General features: G+C 38.7%; 1 protein-coding gene and 1 long non-coding RNA gene across 8 annotated transcripts in view; one reads left to right on the top strand and one right to left on the bottom strand.

Annotated features, from left to right (window-relative positions):
• The window catches only part of NUDT9 (nudix hydrolase 9), a 103,943-nt gene that overhangs the window by 3,654 nt on the left and 74,372 nt on the right, over window positions 1-25,917 (top strand). For 6 of the 7 annotated variants that reach the window (XM_086704621.1, XM_086704622.1, XM_086704623.1 and 3 more), the window contains exons 2-4: window positions 8,794-9,033; window positions 11,535-11,630; window positions 13,794-13,880. In XM_086704621.1, the coding sequence (XP_086560747.1) occupies window positions 8,794-9,033; window positions 11,535-11,630; window positions 13,794-13,880 (423 nt within the window). Of the gene's footprint in view, window positions 1-7,099; window positions 7,165-8,793; window positions 9,034-11,534; window positions 11,631-13,793; window positions 13,881-25,917 lie in introns of those variants that run through there. The other variant, XM_025921841.2, reaches the window with a different exon arrangement.
• On the bottom strand, window positions 19,130-25,030 carry LOC147581894 (uncharacterized). The gene is made up of 2 exons (XR_015250359.1): window positions 20,941-25,030; window positions 19,130-20,511 (listed from the first exon to the last, which is right to left on the bottom strand). It is a non-coding gene; the product is annotated as an uncharacterized LOC147581894 (long non-coding RNA).

Here is a 25,917-nt window from a genome sequence, read left to right as displayed (position 1 = left end):
ATTTGGTACTTGGTTGGCATAGACTGGAACAAAATCAGTGTTTCCTGTTCAGCATCTCATCAGTACTCTTACTTTACCCCTGAACCATGAAAAGTAACTAATTTTATAACAATTCATTAGATACTAGGGCTCCATATGTAAAGTTTTGCCTTTTTTTTTTTTTAAGTTTATTTATTTTGGGACTGAGAGAGAGAAAGAGCATGTGTGTGCACAGGGGAGGAGCAGAGAGAGAGGGAGAGAGAATCCTAAGCAGGCTACCCTCAGCATAGATCCCTGAGATCATGACCTGAGCCAAAATCAAGAGTCTGAAGCTCAACTGACTGTGCCACCCAAGCACCCCATATAAAATTTTGCTTTTTAAAACACACATACCTGAAATCTGTTTGCCATTTTTGGTAAATACATGTGTTCCGTATCTGTTCCCTTTTATTGAGTATGAGTTTAGGGTGGGTGAGGAAGATCTTATTTTGAGAGTTCATTGTTTGGATTTCCAACGCTGTGGCAACTTAGGCATGTACAGGTCATCATAATCTGAAAATAATGATTCTACCACTTTTGTTTTTTTAATTTTCTTTGTAAATGTTTTATTTATTTTTGAGACAGAAAGAGAGCATGAGCAGGGGAGGGGCAGAGAGAGAGGGAGACACAGAATCCGAAGCAGGCTCCAGGCTCTGAGCTGTCAGCACAGAGCCCAACGCGGGGCTTGAACTCACGGACTGTGAGATCAGGACCTGAGCTGAAGTCGGATGCCTAACCAACTGAGCCACCCAGGGGCCCCATGATTCTACCACTTTTAATAAAATTAGTCACATGTCAAGTATTCTCCCACCTCACACTCATGAATAGACTTTTACTGTTTAAGTTTTCCCTGATTGTTGGCTGTTTGACAGTACTTCACAGATGCAAGGTGAGCGTAAGATGAAATAGCAATTGTTTCAAAGTTTTTAAGTGGGATAAACGAAACAGTTGAATTACATATAAAGCTGTAGACTAACAATATGAAAGAAACCGTTTAGGAAGAAGAAAAGCTTGATAGTTTCTTAAAAAAACTAAATATACTCTTAGCATATGATCCAGCAGTTGCCCTCTTTGGATTTATTCAAATGTGTTGAAAAATTTAGATCCACACAAAAACTTGCATACTTACGTTTACAGCTGCTTCATAATTGCTGAAACTTGGAAACAACCAAGATGTTTTTCAGTAGGTGTGTGGATAAATAAACTGGTATACACAGACAATAGGATATTACTCAGCTCTGAAAAGAAATGAGCTCTTAAGCCATGAAAAGATGTGGAGAAACCTTAGATGTACATTGCTAAGTGGAAGAAACCAATGTGAAAGGGCTACATACTGTGTGATTACAACTACATAAGGTCTTGGAAAAGGCAAACCACTGGAGACAGTAAAAATATCCTTGGCTGCCAGGGGTTGGACAGGTAGGGGTGAACTGGCAGAGCTCAGGATTTTTAGCACAGTGAAACTATTACACTATAATGGTGGATTCATGTGATTATACATTGTTCAAACTAGTAAATGTACTGAGAGAATGAAACCTAGTGTAAACTGTGGACTTTGGGTGATAATGTGTCATTGTAGGTGAATTGATTGAAACAAATCTACTCTTCAGTGGGGCATGTTGGTAGTGGGGCAGGCTGTGTGTGGGTGGGGGGTAGGTATAGGGGGTGGGGCTGAGGATATTTAGGTGTACTTTGGCTCAATTTTGCTGTGAACCTGAAACTATTCTAAAAAAGTCTATTTAAAAAAGGGCAAGTAGGACCCCCTTGGCTACTTCTTCAATTTACACAGAGACAGGTAAATGGAAAATAAAACACATACCGCTCTTGTTAAAAAAGGTTGACAGAGTCTGGGCGCCTGGGTGACTCAGTCCTTTAAACATCTGACTCTTGGTTTCGGCTTAGGTCATGATATCACGGTTTATGAATTTGAGCCCCACATTGGGCTCTGTGCTGCCTGTGCGGAGCCTGCTTGAGATTCTCTTTCTCTCTGTTCCAACTTCTCTCTCTCTCTCTCAACAAATAAACTTAAAAAAAGTTGACAAAGTCAGTGAAAGGATAGTGTTTCAAACAAGAATGGTGTATCAAAAGATTGATTAAAGGAGGTCTTGGGGAAATTTTGATGAAGGCTTTTAATATTTTTGCCAAAATTATCCCTTATGATTTGACTGTGAAGGTAAAAGCAAAGGTTGCTATATTATGCAGTTACATAAGTTTCTTAATTATTTTTTTATTTTTTTGTTCTAAGGCTTAGTGTATAGATTTGGTTATAACTTATTGAACTATAATGTTGACATTTATTTTCATAATTTAAAATTTCATTAAAAAAATTTTTTTTTTCAACGTTTATTTATTTTTTGGAACAGAGAGAGACAAGAGCATGAACGGGGGAGGGGCAGAGAGAGAGGGAGACACAGAATCGGAAACAGGCTCCAGGCTCTGAGCCATCAGCCCAGAGCCTGACGCGGGGCTCGAACTCATGGACCGCGAGATCATGACCTGGCTGAAGTCGGACGCTTAACCGACTGTGCCACCCAGGCGCCCCAAAATTTCATTTTAAAAGGTGAAGCTACATATTCAAACTCTTTTTCACTACAGTGAAAATTTGTTTGGTCTCTACTTAAGTGGCCTTCCTCTGTTACTTTCATGTGAGGAAGGACTTCTATGGTTGGCGGGGCATTATGCCAAACAAGGGATATAATGTTTAGCTAAAACAGGTGTGCTCCTTGTTCTCCATTTGTTTACAGTCATGTGGCACCCTAACAAGTGTAAAATCACAATCGTAATTCAATGAAGAAAAAGAAAATAGAGCTCTGATAGCATGTAGCAGGGAGAACTTATTTCTCCTAGTAGTTAGCAAGGAAGACTTGCTTGAGGAAGTGAACTTAGAAGTTCACTGAAGGAAGAATGTAGGTTAGTAAGGTAGAGGAGGAAGCTGTTGCTGGTCAGTATTATGCCCAGAATTCGTGATCCCCAAAGACCACCAGGGAGCCGAGTCTGAAGCAAAAGCAAAGAGCCTTTATTCGAGCTAGCTCGAGCTCAGTCCCCTACCTGCACCGACGCAGCGGTGAGATACCAGGGAGAGAGAGCGAGTTTCAAAAGGACAAAGGTTTTATTGGGGCCTGGGGGCAGTTGGTGAGGTAATGGCTGTGGCCTCAGCTGATTGGCTGGGGAAGGGTCCTGGGGAAGGGTCCGAGTCCTGTTAGGCAGGTGAGGGGGGGTTACTCAAGGGGAGGAGGTGTGGTCAAGGTGAAGGACACAGAACAAGATGGAGTCGGCCGGTGTAGGCCCCCCCTTTCAGTCAGGCCATGTATGGAGAGGGAATGTGGGCGTTTTTAGGCACTGACAGGTCATTTGGCAAAAGCACAAAGGAGCAAGGTGGAGGGTGATAGGCAGTCCTTGTAGGTCAAGTTAAGAATTTAATTTTTGGGGGGGGTATCTGGGTGGCTCAGTCGGTTAAGTATTCGACTTCGGCTCAGGTCGTGATCTCACAGTTTGTGAGTTCAAGCCCTGCATCAGGCTCTGTGCTGTCAGTTTAGAGCCTGCAGCTTGCTTCGGATTCTGTGTCTCCCTCTGTCTCTTCCCCTCCCCCACTCTCTCTCTGTCAAAAAATGAATAAATGTTAAAAAATTTTAAAAAAAGAATTTAATTTTTTAAATAATTTTTTTCTATGCAAATATAAATACATAAATTGACCTAAATGCATAAATGTGATCACTCGTACTTCCTTTTACTGGTATGTTTGGGTAGTTTTCTTTTTCTTTCTTTCTTTTGCTCACTTCCTTTTCTCCTCTCTTTTTCCTGTTGTTAAAAAGCAGAATTCAGCTAAGTAAATTGAGAGATCTAATAGACTTAATGATTTGTGAATTGCGCAGCATGGGGTCTAGCAATTAGAGGGGAGTGGGAAGGTGTTAAAATGGAAGGTTTTTATAGAAAGGAAGTGGAGGCAAGAAGGTTATTAGCACAAGAAAAGGATTGTTCCAGCCTAGGTTGCTTTTCTTTTGGGGGTAGAGGAGGGGGTGTTACTTTGAGGATTACCTCGTCTACCTTTGGGAGACAGAGAGGGCCCAGGTGTCAGATTACCTCATTAGCTGATTAGACTGGTAAAGACTACATTTTTGGTGGAGGTTGAAGCTGCGATTAGATTAGGTATTAAGACTCAGTTTGAGGACTTGGCCTAAGTGACACCATTTTGGGCCAGTAGTTTTCTTTTTAACACTTTCTTATCCCTTCTTCCAAACCTCTTCCCTTTCAGAAAAAGGGTGAAGGGGAGAGCCACCCCCCTGTTTTCTTCCCTCCACCTTTTCCCTCCTTCCCTTCTTCCTCCCTCCCCTTTACTTGTCTTTCCTTCTTCTACCCACATTCACACCACATTCTCTAACCCATATTAAGAACTTGATGATATGGATCCTTTTATATTATTCCCATGCTCGTGAAACAAATAGTATAGACATTTGCAGTAGGCAAAATAATGGCTCCTAAAGATGTCCACATCATAATCCCTGAGACCTGTGAATACTTTGCCTTATATAGCAGAGAAGACTTGACACATATGATTAAAGTTAAGGACTTTGAGATGGAAAGGGTATCTTGGCTTTTCCATGTGGGCACAATCTGATCATGAGTTAAAAAAATGGAAAAATGTTTCCAGCTGTGGTCAGGGAGGACTATACTGAAAAAGGATCAAAGAAAGATTTGTTGTGTGTTTTGAAGGAGGAGGGAGGGAACTGTGAACCACAGAATAGGGGTGGTTTCTGGAAGCTGGGAAGGGCAAGCAAACGGCTTTTTCTCTAGAGCCTCCAGAAAGGAATCCAGCCTTGACAACTTGTTGATTTAACATTGGGTGCCAAAATGATGCCGTTTTAAGCGTTGGGGTTCTGAGCGTATGGCCAAGAAAGAATTCTTGAGACTTCTGTGCAAAAAGGTGATTTTATTAAAGCACAGGGACAGGATCTATGGGTGGGAAAAGCTGCCCCAGCATTGTGAGGAGAGACTGATTATATACTTGGGAATTGGGGGAGGTAAAGTCAAGGGAAGTTCCCAAAGGGATTTTCAAATGCTCAAAAAGACTCAAAGGATACTGGAGGCCTAGATTGTCCTGCTGAGGTTATTTTTCCCTCTAGCAAAGCCTTAACATTAAGATGTAGGGAGTTCCTGGAGAAATGTTATACTCTGCCTGCCTGAAGTAGTTGTTGATAGGCTGCAGGTTATCAGGAAATTTAATTTTATCTGCCATTTCTTTCTGCCTTTGTTTCCCACATCATTGTGAGACCTGTGTCTGACTTATAACCTGTAGAACTGTAAGATAATAATTTTGCATTGTTTTCAGCTGCTGAGTTTGTGGGAGTCTGTTATGCAGCAATAGAAAACTAATAACATTATGTACATACTCTTAATTAAATATGTACTTATTTTTTGTTACTGTTTTTTAAAAATGGGATCATATTATACATACTATTCTCCGTCTTGCTTTTCCTTTTCAACAATACCTTGTGAAAATACTGACAAATTACTTTATGTCATTATTTTTAATAGCTACTTAATGTTTAATCCATGGTGTGGCTCTTCTAAACCATCCCCATATTATTACGCATTTCTTTTACTTCCCATTGAACACTGCTGAAATAAGCATCTTTTATATATAAAACTGTTTTGTTGTTGTTGTTGTTTGTGGGATAGATTACCAGGAATGAAATTACTGGGTTGAAGGATATAAACATATTAATCATTGTTGCCAGATTGCTTCTGAGAAAGTCAGTAACAGTTCACATCTCTACCAGCAATATTTGGGAGGTGGTGTTAACCTTTTTGAAGGTTTGTCAGTCTAGTTGGTAAAAAGAATTTAATGTTACTTTAATTTTCATTTTTTCATTGCTAGTAATTATAAATCATCTTTTTAAACAATAATCTTTTAATGTTTCTTGGCTCTTGGATCTGCTTTTCTGTAACTGTTTAGTCCTGTAATTTGCCCAATTTTCTATTCCAGTTTAGCCTTTTCTTGCAATTTGTAACAATGCTGTATATTATAGATATTAATCCTTTGAATGTCATCTGCATTGCAGTCTATAGTTTGCCTTTCCCCTCTGTTGATTGAGTCATTAGTGCACAGCAGTTCTTAATTTTGATGTAGTCCAATTTATCTTTTTCTTTGTTGCCTGTGCTTTTGGTTATATCCAAGAAATTATTGCCAATTTTAATGTCATGAAAGTTTCCCTGTATGTTTGCTTCTAAGAGTTTTATAGTTTTAGGTTTTATGTTTGGGTCTTTGAACATTTTGAATTAGTGTTTGCATGTGCTATAAAGTAAGGGACAATCTTCATTTGCAGGTGCGTGTCTCATTTTCCCAGCACCATTTGTTGAAAAGACTGTCCTTTCCCGTTGAATAGTCTTGGTGCCCTTCTTGGATATCATTTGACCATATGTGTGAGGTTTTATGTGTGAGTTCTCTGTTCTATCCCACTGGTCTCTATGTCTGTCTTTATGCCTGTATGATACTGTTATCATTACTGTAGCTTTGCAGTAAGTTTTGAAATTAGGAAGTATGGCACCTCCATCTTTTTCTTTTTCAGGATTGTTTTGGCTATTTGGGGTCCCTTGTTCCTGATCTTAGAGAAAAAGCTTTCAGTCTTTGACCATCACTTCAAAAAGTTGTGGGCTTTTCATATATGGCCTTTATTATGTTGAAGTAGTTTTCTTCTAGTTTGTTAAATGTTTTTGTGAAAGGGTGTTGAATTAGGACAGACTTTCTGCATTACTTGGGATGATCATATGTTTTTTTCCTTCATTCTGTTAATGTGTATTACATTGATTGGTTTTTGTATGTTTAAAGATGCTTGTATTCCAGGAATAAATCCCACTTAGTCATAGTGTATAATCCTTTGAATGTGCTATTGAATTCTGTTTGCTACTATTTTGTTGAAGATTTTTGCATTGATATGCATCAAGGATATTGGTCTGTAGTTTTCTGATAGTCTCTTTGTCTAGCTTTGGTGTCAGAGTAATAATGCTGGCCTCATAGAAAAAACTTGGGAAGTATTCCTTCCTCTTCACTTTTTTGGAAGAGTTTGAGTTTTAATTCTTTAAATGGTTCATAGAATTCACCAATGAAGCCATTGTCTTTCAAGCTTTTCTTTGTTGGAAATAAATAAGGTTTGGTATCACCTTTTAAAATTATTCATATAACCCTTTCAAGTTTCACCACTTGCCTACACTTTTTTTTTTCTTTTTTGGTTCAAGAACCAATCCAAGATCACTGATTGCATTTAGTTTTTCTTTTTCATGTCTTTTTAGTCTGCATCTATTTGGAAGAGTTCCTCTGTCTTTCATGATGTTACCAGTTGAAAGAGTACAGACATTTACTCTGCAAGTTGTCCCTTGACCTGGATCTGTTCTATATTTCATGATTAGATTCTGGTCATATATTCTTGTGAGGAGTACCTCAGAAATGATCACTGTGTACTTCTCAGTGTATGGTGTCAGGAGGCACAGGATGTTGACTTATTTCACCATCCTATCACATTTTGTTTGTCTTAACCATTTGTCTCAAAGTATAGTGAGAGCAGGGGAAGGGAGCTGTCATCAGTTCACCATGTTCTCAGAATCCTTTTTCCACTTTAGATGTCATCACTTAGGGTCATTAGGGAATTTAGCCTTTATTTTAAGAATAATGAGAAGCCATTTAAGTTTTTAGGCAGGAGAAGACATGAAACATTTTTGTGTATGCTGTGAGGTAGAGGTTCAGTTTGTTTTTGTATATATTTTCTACTTATTTCAGCTCTGTACCTTTTTTTCTTTTAATGTTTATTTATTTTTGAGAAAGAGAGCAAGCACAAGGAGGGGAGGGGCAGAGAGAGAGGGAGACACAGAATCTGAAGCAGGCTTCAGGCTCTGCACTGTCAGCCCAGAGCTGGACCTGGGGCTTGAACCCATGAACCATGAGATCACGACCTCAGCTGAAGTCAGAGGGTTAACCCACTGAGCCACCCAGGCGCCCCTCAGTTCTGTGCCTCCTAATGTTACTTTAAATTTTATTCTGACGTTTACAATTTGTATATTTATTATAGTCTGACTTCAAGTAATATTACATTACTTCATGTACAATGTAAGAACCTGGCAACCTATATTTTCATTATCTTGTCCTTTGTGCCATCTTTGCCATACATTTTATACGTGTGTTAGACTGTAGACCATTAAAAAAAAATGTATTCCCTCACATCGACTTACAGTTTTCTTTTACATTTGTTTTTATGTAATTTTCACGACAAACTTCTCCAACTTTTGTGCTAACAAAAGTAAACCTGTTCCTTTTTCTCAGCTAAAAGAAATTCAGTGAGTAGATTCAACTAAGATCTAGCAATATTAAAAAAAAATTTTATTTGAAAATAATTTTCTCAGATGTTGGGCTTCTATACTTTGAAGTTCAAAAGTATGTTTTGGGGTCTTTGAATTAGGTTCTTTATTTTTTAATTTTAATTTTAAAAAATGTTTTAATGTTTATTTTTGAGAGAGACAGAGCATGAGTGGGGGAGGGGCAGAGAGCAAGGGAGACTCAGAATAAGAAGCAGGATCCAGGCTCTGAGCTGTAGGCACAAAATCCAACATGGGTGTGGACCCGTGAACCATGTGATTGTGACCTGAACCAAAGTTGGATGCTTAACTGACTGAGCCACCCAGGTGCCCCATAGGTTCTTTATTTTTTCTATTTTGGTATGTATGTAAAACATTTTTCTTTTCTTTTCTTTGTTTTTTGATTGGTTTTTTTTTTTTTTTTCTTTCCAGAAACTCATTTTTATCCTGTGGGTTTCATCTTAACTCCAACATCATGTCTAGTTCTAATGGTGCTAAAGAGAATTCGCACAACAAGGCTCGAACATCTCCGTATCCTGGTTCAAAAGTCCAACGCAGCCAGGTTCCAAATGAGAAAGTAGGATGGTTTGTTGAGTGGCAAGACTATAATCCTGTGGAATACACTGCTGTCTCTGTCTTGGCAGGACCCAGGTGGGCCGATCCTCAGATCAGGTGAGCAAACTAGTCAGTGTTAGCTGGTAGCTGGGTGTAAGACGGAGAAGATAATGATTGTATTTGTAAATTACCATTTTGATAGCTGAAAAATCATTTTCATCTAGTGCTTGACTTTGTTATAAAGCAGTTTCCAACATTTGGCTGGGATTCTTGCTAAAGCTAGACAGTCCATGTTTGCTTATTCTTTTGGGAGTTTTATGATCCTTCCAAAAAGGTAAATCTATTTTACTATGGAGATTTTTGTTTTATGAGGTGACAAGTAGTGGTATCTGTTTTCATTTGTTCTGTTTAGGTTATCAGTAGAACATCTCTTATTGTTATTTTCCACCATAGCTAGACTTGTATTTGAAGTAGTGAAAATATTTTTCAGAAATTTTTCAGATTACCAAGAACAGCATGATGATAAAATTGGAGTAATGTGATAAAATAGAAAAGGGATAAAGAAGAAAAAAACTCAAGCAAAAATCCTTTGACTAAATTCATAGAAGTACATTGATTCACATTTTCTATTTATGTTCCTTTTAATGAATACGTAGAGTGTTTAAATGTACTGAGTATGAACTAGGTACTGTACTAAACGTTTTATAAACATTATTTTATTCTTACAACTATTCTGGAAGATAGGGTTGTTATTTGTGCTTTATAGAAAAACAAAACACACACAAAAAATGGAAGCACACTAAGTTTGTCCTTTACATATTGTCACAGAGCTGCTAGTAGATGGTATAGTGTGGACTTGAACTCAGTCTGACTCCAGAATTCATGCTCTTAATCACTCTGCTAAGCTGCTACCCTAATTTTAGAACAGCTTTACAAATTTGATTCCATGGGAAAATTTATTATAAATGCCTCGAGGCATAATTTAGTCAAGTAAGTAAAAACTGTTGCAAGTTGGATAGATCCAGTATTAGTTCTAGGTTAAACTTTACTATGGACTTATTGCTGTGACTAGATTTTGACATACAGTTTCCCTATTTTGTTCAAAGATGTGTTTGTCATTTTGTGATACTACTTGGATTTTAATTAATCATGAAGCTAATCTGTAGAGAAATTTGTAGCTTTAATAAGTTGCATTTTCCCCATTTTGAGTATTTACATATTTGCACATACATTATACATATACATTATACACAAAATTGATGTTGGTAGGGGTGCTATATAGTGTAAATAGAGGAAGATTGCATACATTTTCTTATTTTTCATTCAGTTTAATTTTTAAGAGTTGAATTTATATCACCATCTAAAATCAAGCTTTACTACCAATATTAATATTTCAATTATGATTATGTTCATGTTTTTTTTTTTCCTCTGGTGAATTTCTAGAGTCCCAAGAGCATTGTAACCCTGGCTGTATGATTTCATGATTTTTACCATTTAATTATTTTTTATTTGTGTGTTAGATGGAAGATTGGTTAGAAGTTTTGAGAGAGTTTTTGGATCATTCAAATTGGAAATTATTTCCAAAATAGAGCAGAAATATTTCTATGTTCTCTTAACTGATATTAAAGCAAGGAAAAAAGTGAAACTTCTGTCAGAACCACCTATGAATGATGTAGTGCTATACAACTCTTTATTCACTATCAACACAGTTATATCAGTGATTTTGTAATGGTGAGGAAAGTAGTATATTTATGTCTACTTTGAAAATAAATATTTTTTAAAGTTGATTTTGAGAGAGAGTATGAGCAGGGGAGGGGCAGAGAGAGAGAGGGAGAGAGAGGATACTAAGCAGGCTCTGCACTGTCAGCACAGAGTCCGACATGGGGCTTGAACTCAGGAACTGTGAGATCATGACTTGAGCTGAGATCAAGAATTGGATGCTTAACCAACTGAGCCACCCAGGTGCCCCAAAAATATTTTTATTGAGGTATGACAAATGAAATAAAATGCACACTTAAGTGTGCAGCTGTAGCTCAGAACAACTTTTTATTTCTATAGCTGTAACTACCATCCAGATTAAAATTCAGAACATTTCTAACATATAACATTGATTTTAATCTAGATCATAGTTATTATGAAGTTTTGGGGTAAATTCACAGTTTTGTGGATTTATTTGATGAAAATATTAACCAGTGTACATTTGAGGAAATTAAAATTACTTTGAGACCATAAAAACATCAAGATATCACAGAGAATATTATTTCTGGAACCACATCGAACCATTAATTGCAATATTGTGCCCACAGACAATTCTTCCATGCTGATAAATGATGTAGACTTTTTTTGTACCGTGTGGGAGGAACTGTGGTTTCTCTGCCTAGTCCTTCCCAGAGGGATTATAATACACATCCTTGTATTGTAAGGTGTTTTGGTTAACTTTTTTCTTTTTTTTCCAGAAACTGTTTTGAAGGACTAAATGGAGTTGTAAATGAAAACTAACTCTTAAAAATTTTAGTTTCAGGGATACTTTATTATAAATAACAGGCTGACTGGCGTTAGTAAGCTGTTGGTAGTATTGGGCCATTATTTCTTATTTTGCTTTGGTATTCTTATTACAGTGAAAGTAACTTCTTTCCCAAGTTTAATGAAAAGGATGGGCATGTTGAGAGAAAGAGCCAGAATGGTCTATATGAGATTGAAAATGGAAGACCCAGGTAGGTACTGGGGATGGATATCTTACAATAAATAGGTCTTCAAAAGGTAGAAAATGTAATTAACATTTATTGAGTGTTTGTGTGTGCCAGACAATGTACAAAAGAATTTATATATGTGATCTGATTAAATCATTACAATAACCCTGTGGGTGGATATTTTTAGTTCCATTTACAGATAAGGAGAGAGAATGTAAGCAATTTGCATATAGTAAGTGGCAGAGGCAGTATTTGAGTGCATTTTTTTGTAACTCCACTTTGAAGGTAGAAATAATTAGTTGAATAAATTAACAGAGGAAGGATTGAGAATTGTATGTTTATTAGTTCTTTATTAAATTTATTAAATTAGTGCCTTAAACTAAGAATTTACCCAAACATGTAAGAGTAAAAATAAAAATAACCCAGTAATTTAACATCAAGATTCTTTCTGTACTTTTAAAAATGATTTTTATACACAACTCCAACAATTTCCATTTTCCTTATTATAAAAGTTAGGAAAAAATGTAAAAATTAGCATGCCCCAAATAAAACAAAGAAGGATCAGATTCTGTAATCATGGTTTTTATCTTGCAAAAATGTTGCAACTTGTGTTCTTCCTTCCTCAAGGACAAGGCAATGATCTGTCTTCTCTCACCACAACCTGGTCCTTCAGTTTTGCTAACTCTTTCTTTGGTCATAATTTCACTTTTCTGTCTTTTTAAGTCAGACCTTCTTTGCATTTGACTTATTCCTTAGGTTCTTTTCTGGATAAAAAAATATGTTAAAAGATATTTATCCATGAAAAAGAATAGGCAGCAAAGGCAAGCTAGCATGTTGTTTTAGTCAAGAGTCTAATGGAAACAATTCTAGCTTACCTTAGTAAAAAGTGAACTTTAGGGTTATGGGGTCATCTCAAGCAGTCCGAAGTGTAAATGCAGCTAACTTTAGGTAGAATTGAAAATGTCTCTGCTTTTCTTTCTATGTTGCCTTTTTTTCTCTTTCACTGCAAACAACTTTCTCTGCTTCTCAGACTATAGGGTAGTCTATGTGTCTTTTCCATAGTTTCTGATTTACCAGTTATAAGCTTGGTCATCTATAAAAATGAACTTTCACTCTTTAAATATTGGCTTTGATCATTTGTGTTCGGGGATGTATACTTATTTGGAATAAAACATAGTTGCTGGCCACCCTGCCCCTCCTCCTGTGAATTTGAAAAGTAAAATTACTGTCACCTGGGCAGGTGCCTTGTCTTAACTGAAAGTCTTGCTGATATATTTTTGGGTCTAGTACAGTATAAAAATTCATTCAACTTGAATAACAGTCACAAGGAAGACCAGAATAAAAACAGATGGCTGACAGGGAAAATTTTGGCTGTTTGTGTATTTACTTTCATATATTGGGAGGACAAAAGATATAATCTTAAAAAGATAAGATTGTAGATTAGGGCATTTTACTGGGACATAATGAAAGTTGAACATTTAAGGAATATTCATTGGAAGAAAATTACTCAGGCCTGAGTGTTGCTATGTTCACCTGACAGACTTTTTAACATTGGGTTGTGCTATTGGTTAAATAGTTGGCATTTTTATAAAATTGTTTTCTTTAAAACTTGAATTTTGGTATATTTGAAATCTTGAAATATTGAATAATACTACCTCATTATATGCTACAAAATATATATTATTGGTAATAAACATCCAGAACCCACTGAGAAAACATTTTCTTTAAAAAGTAACAAAAATAATGGGAAGGGTTGTATGAGATGAGAGTAAGAAAAGGGGATGTTGAGAAAGTGAAGAGAAATGTGGGTATCTTGAATGATAAATCATCATTGTTGTAGAGCTAGAGGATCATTAGGTGCAGACCATTCATCTGCCCTGTTGTAAGAGTCCAGTAAGGTGTTAGTTTGTGTTCAGTGAAAACTGAAACAAATTCTCTTATAGAACAGCTTCAGAAATGAGATCTTCCTCCTGGATCAAGCCCAAAGCTTAAGACATGCACAAAAGAAAAGTTAAATAACAGCATAAGGAAATGTGTGATTTTAGTGGCAGATATGTGATAGCGTTGCTGGATTTGGGAGGAGATACTATTTCCCTCTTATTGCACTTACTGCCTTCTTTTGGGCCATGTCAAGTTGGGTTTAAAAAGATGAACATATTCAGTTGATTTTCTATATTCTTTTCCCAGAAATCCTGCAGGACGGACAGGACTGATTGGCCGGGGGCTTTTGGGGCGATGGGGCCCAAATCATGCTGCAGATCCCATCATAACCAGGTAAGAATGAAAAAAAACATTGCAATAGCAAAGAGCCAGGTGATTGGAGAAATATGGACTGTAACTATGTGTTTATACACACACACACACACACACACACACAAACGTATGTATGTATATGTACACATGTATAAATATATGCGTGTGTATACATATATGTATATGTGTATGTATATGCTCATAAGTGCAAACACTGGAAATGTATATTAAAAATTTTTTTTTAATGTTTTTATTTATTTTTGAGACAGAGAGAGACAGAGCATGAGCAGGGGAGGCGCAGAGAGAGAGGGAGACACAGAATCTGAAGCAGGCTCCAGGCTCTGAGCTGTCAGCACAGAGCCCGATCTGGGGCTCGAACTCACAGACTGTGAGATCATGACCTGAGCTGAAGTCAGACGCTTAACTGACTGAGCCACCCAGGTGCCCCTTGAAATGTATATTTTAAAGGGTCTTGATGTGAAATCATACTGATGTGATACAAATGTAAAGTTGTAGTTTTATATGAGTAGGCTAGGCATTATCTGAACAAAGTTAATTCACATAGTGAATTTACTGAACATCTGTTTGTTCTCAAAATTGAGTAGGTGCTTTGGAGGATATAAAAAAAATAAAAGAATTCTATGTTTCAGCTCCCTATCACAGAAGAGCTATGGCTTCATTTGTAAGATGAAAAATATGAACTAAGAAAACGTGTCAAGGTACAATGGCTGAGACAGTCTGATTTAAAAATTAGATTAGATGTGGGTTGTGATGACGGTAAACTGGAACACTGAAGAAAGGCATTATGAAGTAGGCAGACTTGAGCTGAACTTGAAGCTTGGATAGGGGGACAACAGGAGGCCTAAGAAAAAAAGCTTATAGTAATATCTATTAGAGTTTTTTTTTTAATATGAAATTTATTGTCAAATTGGTTTCCATTCAACACCCAGTGCTCATCCCAAAAGGTGCCCTCCTCAATACCCATCCCCCACCCTCCCCTCCCTCCCCTCCCCCATCAACCCTCAGTTTGTTCTCAGTTTTTAAAAATTTTTTTTTTTTCAACGTTTATTTATTTTTGGGACAGAGAGAGACAGAGCATGAACGGGGGAGGGGCAGAGAGAGAGAGGGAGACACAGAATCAGAAATAGGCTCCAGGCTCTGAGCCATCAGCCCAGAGCCTGATGCGGGGCTCGAACTCACGGACCGCGAGATCGTGACCTGGTTGAAGTCGGACGCTTAACCGACTGCGCCACCCAGGCGCCCCTGTTCTCAGTTTTTAAGAATCTCTTATGCTTTGGCTCTCTTCCTCTCTAAACTCTTTTTTTTTTTTCCTTCCCCTCCCTCATAGACTTCTGTTAAGTTTCTTAGGATCCACATAAGAATGAAAACATATGGTATCTTTCTCTGTATGACTTATTTCACTTGGCATAACACTCTCCAGTTCCATCTACGTTGCTACAAAAGGCCATATTTCATTCTTTCTCATTGCCATGTAGTACTCCATTGTGTATATAAACCACAGTTTCTTTATCCATTCATCAGTTGGTGGACATTTAGGCTCTTTCCATAATTTGGCTATTGTTGAGAATGCTGCTATAAACATTGGGGTACAAGTGCCCCTATGCATCAGCACTCCTGTATCCCTTGGGTACATTCCTAGCAGTGCTACTGCTGGGTCATAGGGTAGGTCTATTTTTAACTTTTTGAGGAACCTCCACACTGTTTTCCAGAGCAGCTGCACCAGTTTGCATTCCCACCAACAGTGCAAGAGGGTTGCCGTTTCTCCACATCCTCACCAGCATGTATAGTCTCCTGATTTGTTCATTTTGGCCACTCTGACTGGCGTGAGGTGATATCTGAGTGTGGTTTTGATTTGTATTTCCCTGATGAGGAGCGACATTGAGCATCTTCTCATGTGGCTGTTGGCCATCAGGATGTCTTCTTTAGAGAAGTGTCTATTCATGTTTTCTGCCCATTTCTTCACTGGATTATTTTTCAGGTGTGGAGTTTGGTGAGCTCTTTATAGATTTTGGATACTAGCCCTTTGTCTGATATGTCATTTACAAATACCTTTTCCCATTCCATTGGTTGCCTTTTAGTTTTATTGATTGCTTCCTTTGCTGTGCAGAAGCTTTTTATCTTGATGAGGTCCCAATAGTTCATTTTTGCTTTTAATTCCCTTGCCTTTGAGGATGTATCAAGTAAGAAATTGCTGCGGCTGAGGTCAGAGAGGTTTTTTTCCTGCTTTCTCCTCTAGGGTTTTGATGGTTTCCTGTCTCACATTCAGGTCCTTTATCCATTTTGAGTTTGTTTTTGTGAATGGTGTAAGAAAGTGTTCTAGTTTCATCCTTCTGCATGTTGCTGTCCAGTTCTCCCAGAACCATTTGTTAAAAAGACTTTTTTCCATTGGATATTCTTTCCTGCTTTGTCAAAGATTAGTTGGCCATACTTTTGTGGGTCTAGTTCTGGGGTTTCTATTGTATTCTGTTGGTCTATGTGTCTGTTTTTGTGCCGATACCATGCTATCTTGATGATTACAACTTTGTAGTAGAGACTAAGGTCTGGGATTGTGATGCCTCCTGCTTTGGTCTTGTTCTTCAAAATTACTTTGGCTATTCGGGGCCTTTTGTGGTTCCATACAAATTTTAGGATTGCTTGTTCTAGCTTCGAGAAGAATGCTGGTACAGTTTTGATTGGAATTGCATCGAATGTGCAGATAGCTTTGGGTAGTATTGACATTTTAACAATATTTATTCTTCCAGTCCATGAGCACAGAATGTTTTTCCATCTCTTTATATCTTCTTCAATATCCTTCATGAGCTTTCTATAGTTTTCAGCATACGGATCTTTTACATCTTTGGTTAGGTTTATTCCTAGGTATTTTATGATTCTTGGTGCAGTTGTGAATGGGATCAGTTTCTTTATTTGTCTTTCTGTTGCTTCATTATTAGTGTATAAGAATGCAACTGATTTCTGTACATTGATTTTGTATCCTGCGACGTTGCTGAATTCATGTATCAGTTCTAGCAGGCTTTAGGTGGAGTCTATTGGATTTTCCATGTATAATGTCATGTCATCTGCAAAAGTGAAAGCTTGACTTCATCTTTGCCAATTTTGATGCCTTTGATTTCCTTTTATTGTCTGCTTCCAACACTATGTTAAACAACAGCGGTGAGAGTGGACATCCCTGTCGTGTTCCTGATCTCAGGGGGGAAAGCTCTCAGTTTTTCCCCATTGAGGAGGATATTAGCTGTGGTCTTTTCATAAATGGCTTTTATGATGGTTAAGTATGTTCCTTCTATCACGACTTTCTCGAGGGTTTTTATTAAGAAAGGATGCTGAATTTTGTCAAATGCTTTTTCTGCATCGATTGACAGGATCATATGGTTCTTTTCTTTTATTAATGTGATGTATCACATTGATTTGTGAATGTTGAACCAGCCCTGCAGCCCAGGAATGAATCCCACTTGATCATGGTGAATAATTCTTTTTATGTGCTGTTGAATTCGATTTGCTAGTATCTTACTGAGAATTTTTGCATCCATATTCTTCAGGGATATTGGCCTGTAGTTCTCTTTTTTTGCTGGGTCTCTGTCTGGTTTAGGAATCAAAGTAATACTGGCTTCGTAGGATGAGTCTGGAAGTTTTCCTTCCCTTTCTGTTTTTTGGAATAGCTTGAGAAGGATAGGTATTATCTCTGCTTTAAATGTCTGGTAGAATTCCTCTGGGAAGCCATCTGGTCCAGGACTCTTACTTGTTGGGAGATTTTTGATAACTGATTAAATTTCTTCAGTGGTTATGGGTCTGTTCAAGCTTTCTATTTAATCCTGTTGGAATTTTGGAAGTGTGTGGGTGCTTAGGAATTTGTCCATTTCTTCCAGGTTTTCCAGTTTCTTGGCATATAATTTTTCATAATATGCCCTGATAATTGCTTGTATTTCTGAGGGATTGGTTGTCATAATTCCATTTTCATTCATGATTTTATCTATTTGGGTCATCTCCCTTTTTGAGAAGCCTGGCTAGAGGTTCATCAATTTTGTTTATTTTTTTCAAAAAAACAACTCTTGGTTTCATTGATCTGCTCTACAGATTTTTAGATTCTATATTATTTCTGCTCTGATCTTTATTATTTCTCTTCTTCTGCTGGGTTTGGGGTGTCTTTGCTATTCTGCTTCTATTTCCTTTAGGTGTGCTGTTAGATTTTGTATTTGGGTTTTTTCTTACTTCTTGAGATAGGATTGCAATGTATTTTCCTCTCAGGACTGCCTTCGCTGCATCCCAAAGCGTTTAGATTGTTGTATTTTCATTTTCATTTGTTTCCATATATTTTTAAATTTCTTCTCTAATTGCCTGGTTGACCCATTCATTCTTCAGTAGGGTGTTCTTTAACGTCCATGCTTTTGGAGGTTTTTTTTTTAAAGTTTTTTTTTTTTTTTAACGTTTATTTGTTTTTAAGACAGAGAGAGACAGAGCATCAACAGGGGAGGGTCAGAGAGAGGGAGACACAGAATCTGAAACAGGCTCCAGGCTCTGAGAGCCTGACACAGGGCTCGAACTCACGGACCTCGAGATCATGACCTGAGCCGAAGTCGGCCGCTCAACCAACTGAGCCACCCAGGTGCCCCGATGCTTTTGGAAGTTTTACAGACTTTTTCCTGTGGTTGATTTCAAGCTTCATCGCATTGTGGTCCGAAAGTATGCATGGTATGATCTCAATTCTTGTGTACTTATGAAGGGCTGTTTTGTGACCCAGTATGTGATCTATCTTGGAGAAGGTTCCATGTGCGCTCGAGAAGAAAGTATATTCTGTTGCTTTGGGATGCAGAGTTCTAAGTATATCTGTCAAGTCCATCTGATCCAATGTATCATTCAGGGCCCTTGTGTCTTTATTGATTCTGTGTCTAGATGATCTATCCATTGTTGTAAGTGGAGTATTAAAGTCCCCTGCAATTACCACATTCTTATCAATAAAGTTGCTTATGTTTGTGAGTAATTGTTTTATATATTTGGGGGCTCTGTATTCGGTGCATAGACATTTATAATTGTTATCTCTTCCTGATGGATAGACCCTGTAATTATTATATAATGGCCTTCTTTATTTCTTGTTACAGCCTTTAATTTAAAGTCTAGTTTGTCTGATATAAGTATGGCTACTCCAGCTTTCTTTTGACTTCAGTAGCATGATAGATCGTTCTCCATCCCCTCACTTTCAATCTGAAGGTGCCCTCAGGTCTAAAATGAGTCTCTTGTAGACAGCAAATAGATGGGTCTTGTTTTTTTTTTTATCCATTCTGATACCCTATGTCTTTAGGTTGGAGCATTTAATCCATTGACATTCAGTGTTATTATAGAAAGATATGGGTTTATTGTCATTGTGATGTCTGTGGGTTTCATGCTTGTAGTGATGTCTCTGGTACTTTGTCTCACAGGATTCCCTTTAGGATCTCTTGTAGGGCTGGTTTAGTGGTGATGAATTCCTTCAGTTTATGTTTGTTTGGGAAAACCTTTATCTCTCCTTCTATTCTGAATGACAGACTTGCTGGATAAAGGATTCTCGGCTGCATATTTTTTCTGTTCATCACATTGAAGATTTCCTGCCATTCCTTTCTGTCCTGCCAAGTTTCAGTAGATAGATCCATCACTAGTCTTATTGGTTTCCCTTTATATGTTAAAGCATGTTTTTCCCTAGCTGCTTTCAGAATTTTCTCTTTATCCTTGTATTTTGCCAGTTTGACTATGATATGTCATGCAGAAGATCAATTCAAGTTATGCCTGAAGAGAGTTCTCTGTGCCTCTTGGATTTCAATGCCTTTTTCCTTCCCCAGATCAGGGAAGTTCTCAGCTATGATTTCTTCAAGTACACCTTCAGCACCTTTCTCTCTTCCTCCTCTGGAATCCCAAATATCGTATATTATTGCGTTTTATAGCATCACTTAGTTCTCTAATTCTACCCTCACAGTCCTGGATTTTTTTATCTCTTTTTCTCAGCTTCCTGTTTTTCCATAATTTTATCTTCTCATTCATCTGTTTTCTCCTCTGCCTCTTCAGTCCGCGCTGTGGTCGCCTCCATTTTATTTTGCAGCTCATTTATAGCATTTTTTAGCTCCTCCTGACTGTTCCTTAGTCCCTTGATCTCTGTGGCAATATTCTCTGCTGTCCTCTATACTTTTTTCAAGCCCAGCGATTAATTTTATGACTATCATTCTAAATTCATGGTCCATTATATTGGTTAAATCATTTTTGATCAGTTCGTTAGTTGTTGCTACTTATTGGAGTTTGTTTTGAGGAGAATTCTTCCGTTTTGTCATTTTGGATAATCCCTGGGGTGGCATGGAACTGCAGCGCACTTCCCCTGTGCTGTCTGGAGTAACTTGTGTTGGTGGGCTCGACCTCAGTCAGACCTGCTGTCTGCCCCCAGGCCACCGCTGGGGCCACAGTCAGAGTGGTATGTACCTTATCTTCCCCTCTCCCAGGGGCAGGACTCACTGTGGAGTGGTGTGGCCCTTGTCTGGCCTACTTACACACTGCCAGGCTTGTGGTGCTGCTTCGATGGGATCTGGTGTGTTAGCCAGGGTGGATCCGCAAGGTGCACAGGGGCGGGAGGGGTAGACTCAGCTCACTTTGCCTTCGGTGGTCCGCTTTGGGAGGGGCCCTGCGGCACCGGGAGGGAGGCAGACCCATCAGAGGGATGGATCCACAGAAGCACAGCCTTGGGTGTTTGTGTGGTGCAAGCAAGTTCTGTTACGGGAACTGGTTCCCTTTGGGATTTTGGCTGGGGGATGAGAGAGGGAGATGGTGCTTTCCAGTGCCTTTGTTCCTTGGCAAGCTGAACTCTGTCCTGCGGGGCTCAACAACTTTCCCTCCCATAGTCCTCTAGCTCTCCTCCTGTCCGAGGAGAGCTGTTGACTTATGACATTCCAGATGTTAAGTCCCACTGACTGTCAGAACACACTCCGTCCGGCCCCTCTGCTTTTGCAAGCCAGACTCGGGGATTCCACCTTGCTATGCAGGCTGCCCCTCCGCCACCCCGGCTCCCTCCCGCCAGTCCAGGTTGTGCACACCACCTCTTCACCCTTCCTACCCTCTTCTGTGGGCCTCTTGTCTACGCTTGGCTCCAGAGAATCCATTCTCCTAGTCTTCTGGCAGTTTTCTGGGTTATTTAGGCCGATGTGGGTGGAATCTAAGGGATCAGCAGGACATGGTGAGCCTAGTGTCCTCCTATGCCGCCGTCTTCCCCCTCAAAATCTTCCATTTGAGTATTGAGGGACAATGAAAGGATCAGCTGGTCGAAGCAGAATATTTTGTAGAATAGTGGGTAATCAAACATGTAATTTTTATGCAGTTTTATTGTGGAGAATATTACAATAACAAAGTTCAGGAGTGTTAAGGGGAGCCCTTGAAGATTTCGGAATAGGGGACAGGCATTCTCTTCCTGAGGTAAATCTATCTGGTAAGCCACATCATATTCAGAAGGCCCCTTCGTAAGCATGAATCAGAATAAGGAAGGCAGGTGAATCTTAGGTTTAGATGGACTTGACCATCTTCATAGGAATCATCTTTTCAGCACGTCTGGAATATTCTGTCATCTCTGTCATCCTTTTGATTTTTTTTTTAGGATTTCTTCACTGACCAACTCCGTCTTCACAAATAATTGTCACTTTGCTTTAAATAATGCAAATACCCTCAATATTTTTATTTTTTAATTTTCATATTTTGAGGGTCTTCCTTTCTTTCAGGAAACTTTTTCTCTGATCTGAGATCCAGTAATGATTTCATAGGTTAACTCTAAGAAAACAGCTTAATTCCCTTATTTTCAAGTTACTGGAAGAGGCACCAATATTTGTCCCATCTTGTTCTCCTTGGCCTTTCAATTTCCCTGACAAAAGAGGTCTTTACCCCACAGCTCACTCCAGTTTTCTCCTTCCATCCTTTCTTGCGTCCTCCTGCCCAGCCATCTACCTATCTTATGTATAGATGCTTATGTATCTACCTACCAACCCACGTATCTATTTAAAATTCCTTTAGAGGGGCACCTCGGTGGTTCAGTTGGTTAAGTGTCCAGCTCGATTTCGGCTCAGGTCATGATCTCATGGTTTGTGAGAGATCCTGCTTGGGATTCTCTTTGTCTCTCTCTCTCTCTCTCTCTCTCTCTCTCTGCCCCTTCCCCTTGTGCATGCATGCTATTTCAAAATAAATAAATAGACTTAAATAAAATTACTTTAGAAATTTTATGGTTTAAATGGGAAGAGTTAATATACTTTTAATGAATGTAAATAAAAAATATTAATGACAGTATCAGTTTTGTTTCCAACTTTGGTAAGGCTGGCTAAAATCAGGAAGGTGTGAAGCATTTGAAGTAGAAATGCCAGTAAGGGGACAAGAAGCAGAAAAGGGAAGCTAGACACTTGGAAGTTAGCCTTTCATTAGCTTATCTTTATCTCTGGTGGGCCAAATACATGGGAGTGTATGTGGTGATTGGGTTGCATTGTTTTGAAATAATAGACTTTTTGAGCTTAATGCGGTCATTATACAACAGCTTAAGCAATAGCTGAAGACTTTGAGAGGGTCCAAGGGTATGGAAAAGCCCACAGATGGCAGAGTCTAGCTTTCACCTGTACTGTTAGGTTGATGTTCTTTATTACCTCAGTAATGCATATATTTAGCTATGAGTTGGTCTAAATGAGTGAGTGGCAGCGGAAATGGAAGGAAGAGAAGAATGTAAGATGTTAAAAAGGAAGCATCAACGAGGCTAAAGCACATTGTTAAAAAGTATTGCTCTCCTCTGCTAGGTGCTGTCATCAGTTTTTCCATTTGTTTCTCATACAACTCCTCAAAGTAGATATTAACATCTCTGTTTTATAGACCTGAAAATGAAGACTCACTGGGGTTAAGTGACTTGCCTAAATGTTTATGTCGATCTGAAATTTGGGTCTGTGGTATTTGGCTCCAGATATTATACTTTTTCTCTTTTATACCAGTTTTTCACTAATGAGTAATCATAAGCATCATCTAGGCACTTTAAAGATTCCATTCCCTTTTCTTTCAAGTACTTCATGATTCAGAACAGCTCTGTATAGTGTAGTTTAACAAATGCTCCAGGGAAAGTGTTAAATGTTTCTGTTCTCTGGGACCTCTCCTAGAGATTCGGTGGGTACAACTATCTGATGTTCCTTTAGATCCTTTAAAGTGAAAATGAGGTGGGAAGTGTTGATACATTACTGTGAGTAAAGTCAGATCCATAGTTAGTGGTATTCTCATTTTCTTTCCAGTTTTGGTGAGACAGGAAGGTGTGAGCCATCAAGTGGGGAGGGAATATCAATAGTATTTAGAAATAACCTTTGGCATTTAACAAATGTTAATGAGGTTCATTAATTAAAATATACATTATTTCCATTATATCAAGGATTTTGTTTTAAATTCGGCAATAATTTATTTGATGATAAGGTTTTGGAGTGATGGGGATTGGAGCTAATGGTCAAGAAAGAATTCTTGAGACTTCTTCAGTGCAAAAAGGTGATTTTATTAACACATGGGGTTAGGACCCGGGGGCAGAAATTGCTGCCTTGGGACCTCTGAGGAGAGACTGGTTATGTACTTGGAAGTTTGGGGAGTAAAGTGGGGGGGGGAGGGAGGGGGAGTTTCCAAAGGGATTTTCATATGCTGAAGAAGACTCACAGGATCCAGGAGGCCTAGCTGTTGTCAGCTAGGTCATTTTCCCCCTCCAGCAAAGAATTCACATTAAGACAGCAGGGAGTTCCTGGAGAAATGTTATACCCTACCTGCCTGAAGTATTTGTCAGTGGGCTGCAGGTTGTAAGGAAATTTAACTTTATCTGCCATTTCCTTCTGCCTTTGTTTTCCTCATCATTTGGTATTTACAATAAGGAACAAAAGAAGAAACTACTCTGCTTGGTAGTTCTTAAATGAGTGCCTTTGGGGTAAAATCTGAGAAGGTAAACAGGTTATGTGACTGTTCATCATCAGTCTGGCCCTCTCTAGCCCGGCAGCGCCTCGCCCCCAGTCCTGCTTCTCCCTGTGCTGCAGCCTCAACTGGCGGCATGTCTGTCTTGGTTTTCCCAGCTTCTCTAATGTGATGTATATATAGTAGGTGCTGGTAAGTGTGTGTGAGTGTACAGAGCATCTTTCACCTTCACACACCCTCCTCTTACCCAATTAGTGTAAACATTCTGTTTGTTTGATTTAAGTAGACAGTATGGTGATTAAGAGTGCAGATTCTGGAAGCAGATTGTCTGGGTTCAAATTTTGGTTTATACCACTTAGCTCTGCAGTCTTGGACAAGTTTAATCTACTCTGTGCTTCATTTTCCACATTTGTAAAATAAAGATAATAATGCAACTACTTTATAGGGTTGTTTTGAGACTTAAATGGATAAATACATGAAAGACTTAACAGTATCAGGTACATAATAAGTGCTATAGAAATGGGCCTTAAGAAGTAAAAGTACCACGTCTACCTTCATTCCTGTTCTCAATCTTGTACCTGGATCATGGTGATGGGGTTTTGGGGTGATGGTGAGGTTCAGAACTCATGGCCAAGAAAGAATTCTTGAAGACATCTTTGGTGCAAAAAGATGATTTTATTAAAGCACAGGGACAGGACCCGTGGGCAGAAAGAGCTGCACTGGGGTTGTGAGGAGTGACTGGTTACATACTGTGGAGTTGGGGGAGGTAAAGACAAAAGGGAGGCCTCCAGAGGGACTTCAGTGTGCTAAAGAGGACTCCTAAGATACCTGAGGCCTTGCTGTTGTCAAGCTAAGCTTGTTTTCCCTCTAGTAAGGCATCAACATTATGACTGCAGGGGGTTCCTGGAGAAATGTTATACTCTGCATTTGCTTCAAGTATTTGTCAGTGGGCTGCAGGTTGCAGGTTATAAGGAAATTTAATTTTACCTGCCATTTCCTTCTTGCCTTTGTTCCCCACATCACTGTGGAGGGGAGGGTGATATTAGGGGCTCCAGGAAACTGAGTCTAGGTTTCAGAAGATTAGGATATTGATAAGATTGCCTTTTTCTTGTAATTTACTAAGGTATTTGTAAACTGATAGAGACTCCTGACCTGCATGACTGTGATCTCTAACCATTTGTTTTCTTTCCTTTCTTTTGTTCTTGGGCATCTAGGAGTGCCTGAGGAATACCACACATATCCCACTTGGGGGTGGGGGTGGGGTATGCTAGCTTGTACTTTGCTCTCAGCTTGCCTTATACTTCCTCATCAGTGGTAACAGTCTTCTAGCCTCCAGTCTTGCTTTCTTCCCAACCAGCCTCCACACTTTTGTCAAAGTGAGTGAGCTTTCTAAATACAAATTGCTTATGGTTTTACCCTGCTTAAAAATATTCTTTGGCTCTCTAAGCAGATGAATTTGATGAATTCTTTGCCTACTCATCTGACCTCATCATCCTTCTTTCCCTCTGTGGTGCCCATGGTGCCAGACCCCACCTATAGATTCAGTTTCTTGAACATATTATTTTATACCTTTGTTTCTTGCTCATGTCATACCTATGTCTGGCATCCTTAAAAACAGATGCTGTCTTCTTGTACTAATTATTCTTTCATTTCTATTTACTGTCCTCATCAAATTGTCACTCTCTTATAATTTATTCACTTACATGTCTAGCTCCACCCCTAGACTATGAGCTCTTTCAGGGCAGGAATTATGGGTTAGATATGGTAGTCAACCACTATATAAAGAAATTTGGAAACTTATTTATTTATTTATTTATTTATTTATTTGCAGGAGGGGGGAGAACTATTTAAACTCATTTAATTTCATTGATTCTAATTCAAAGCAATGATTAGATCATAGGCTTTCTTTTTTGGTTTAGTACTAGAGGTTCAAAATCTTTTTCTTTGCCTAAGATAGTTTTAGAACAATTCTTAAAATTGGGTGTGGTGGGGGTAGAGAAGGGAAAGGGAGATGTATCAGCATATCTGGGCAAGAGGCTATGGTTAGAAAAAGTGCATTCTTGGGGCGCCTGCCTGGCTTAGTTGGTAGAGCATGTGACTTTTGATCTCAGGGTTGTAAATTTGAGCCCCATGTTGG

This window comes from Puma concolor, chromosome B1 (genome assembly GCF_028749965.1).
Source record: "Puma concolor isolate L17-30 chromosome B1, mPumCon1.1.hap2, whole genome shotgun sequence".
NCBI lineage: Eukaryota > Metazoa > Chordata > Mammalia > Carnivora > Felidae > Puma > Puma concolor.
The sequence above is the reverse complement of the archived record's forward strand: the minus strand, read 5'-3'. Positions and strand labels throughout refer to the sequence as shown.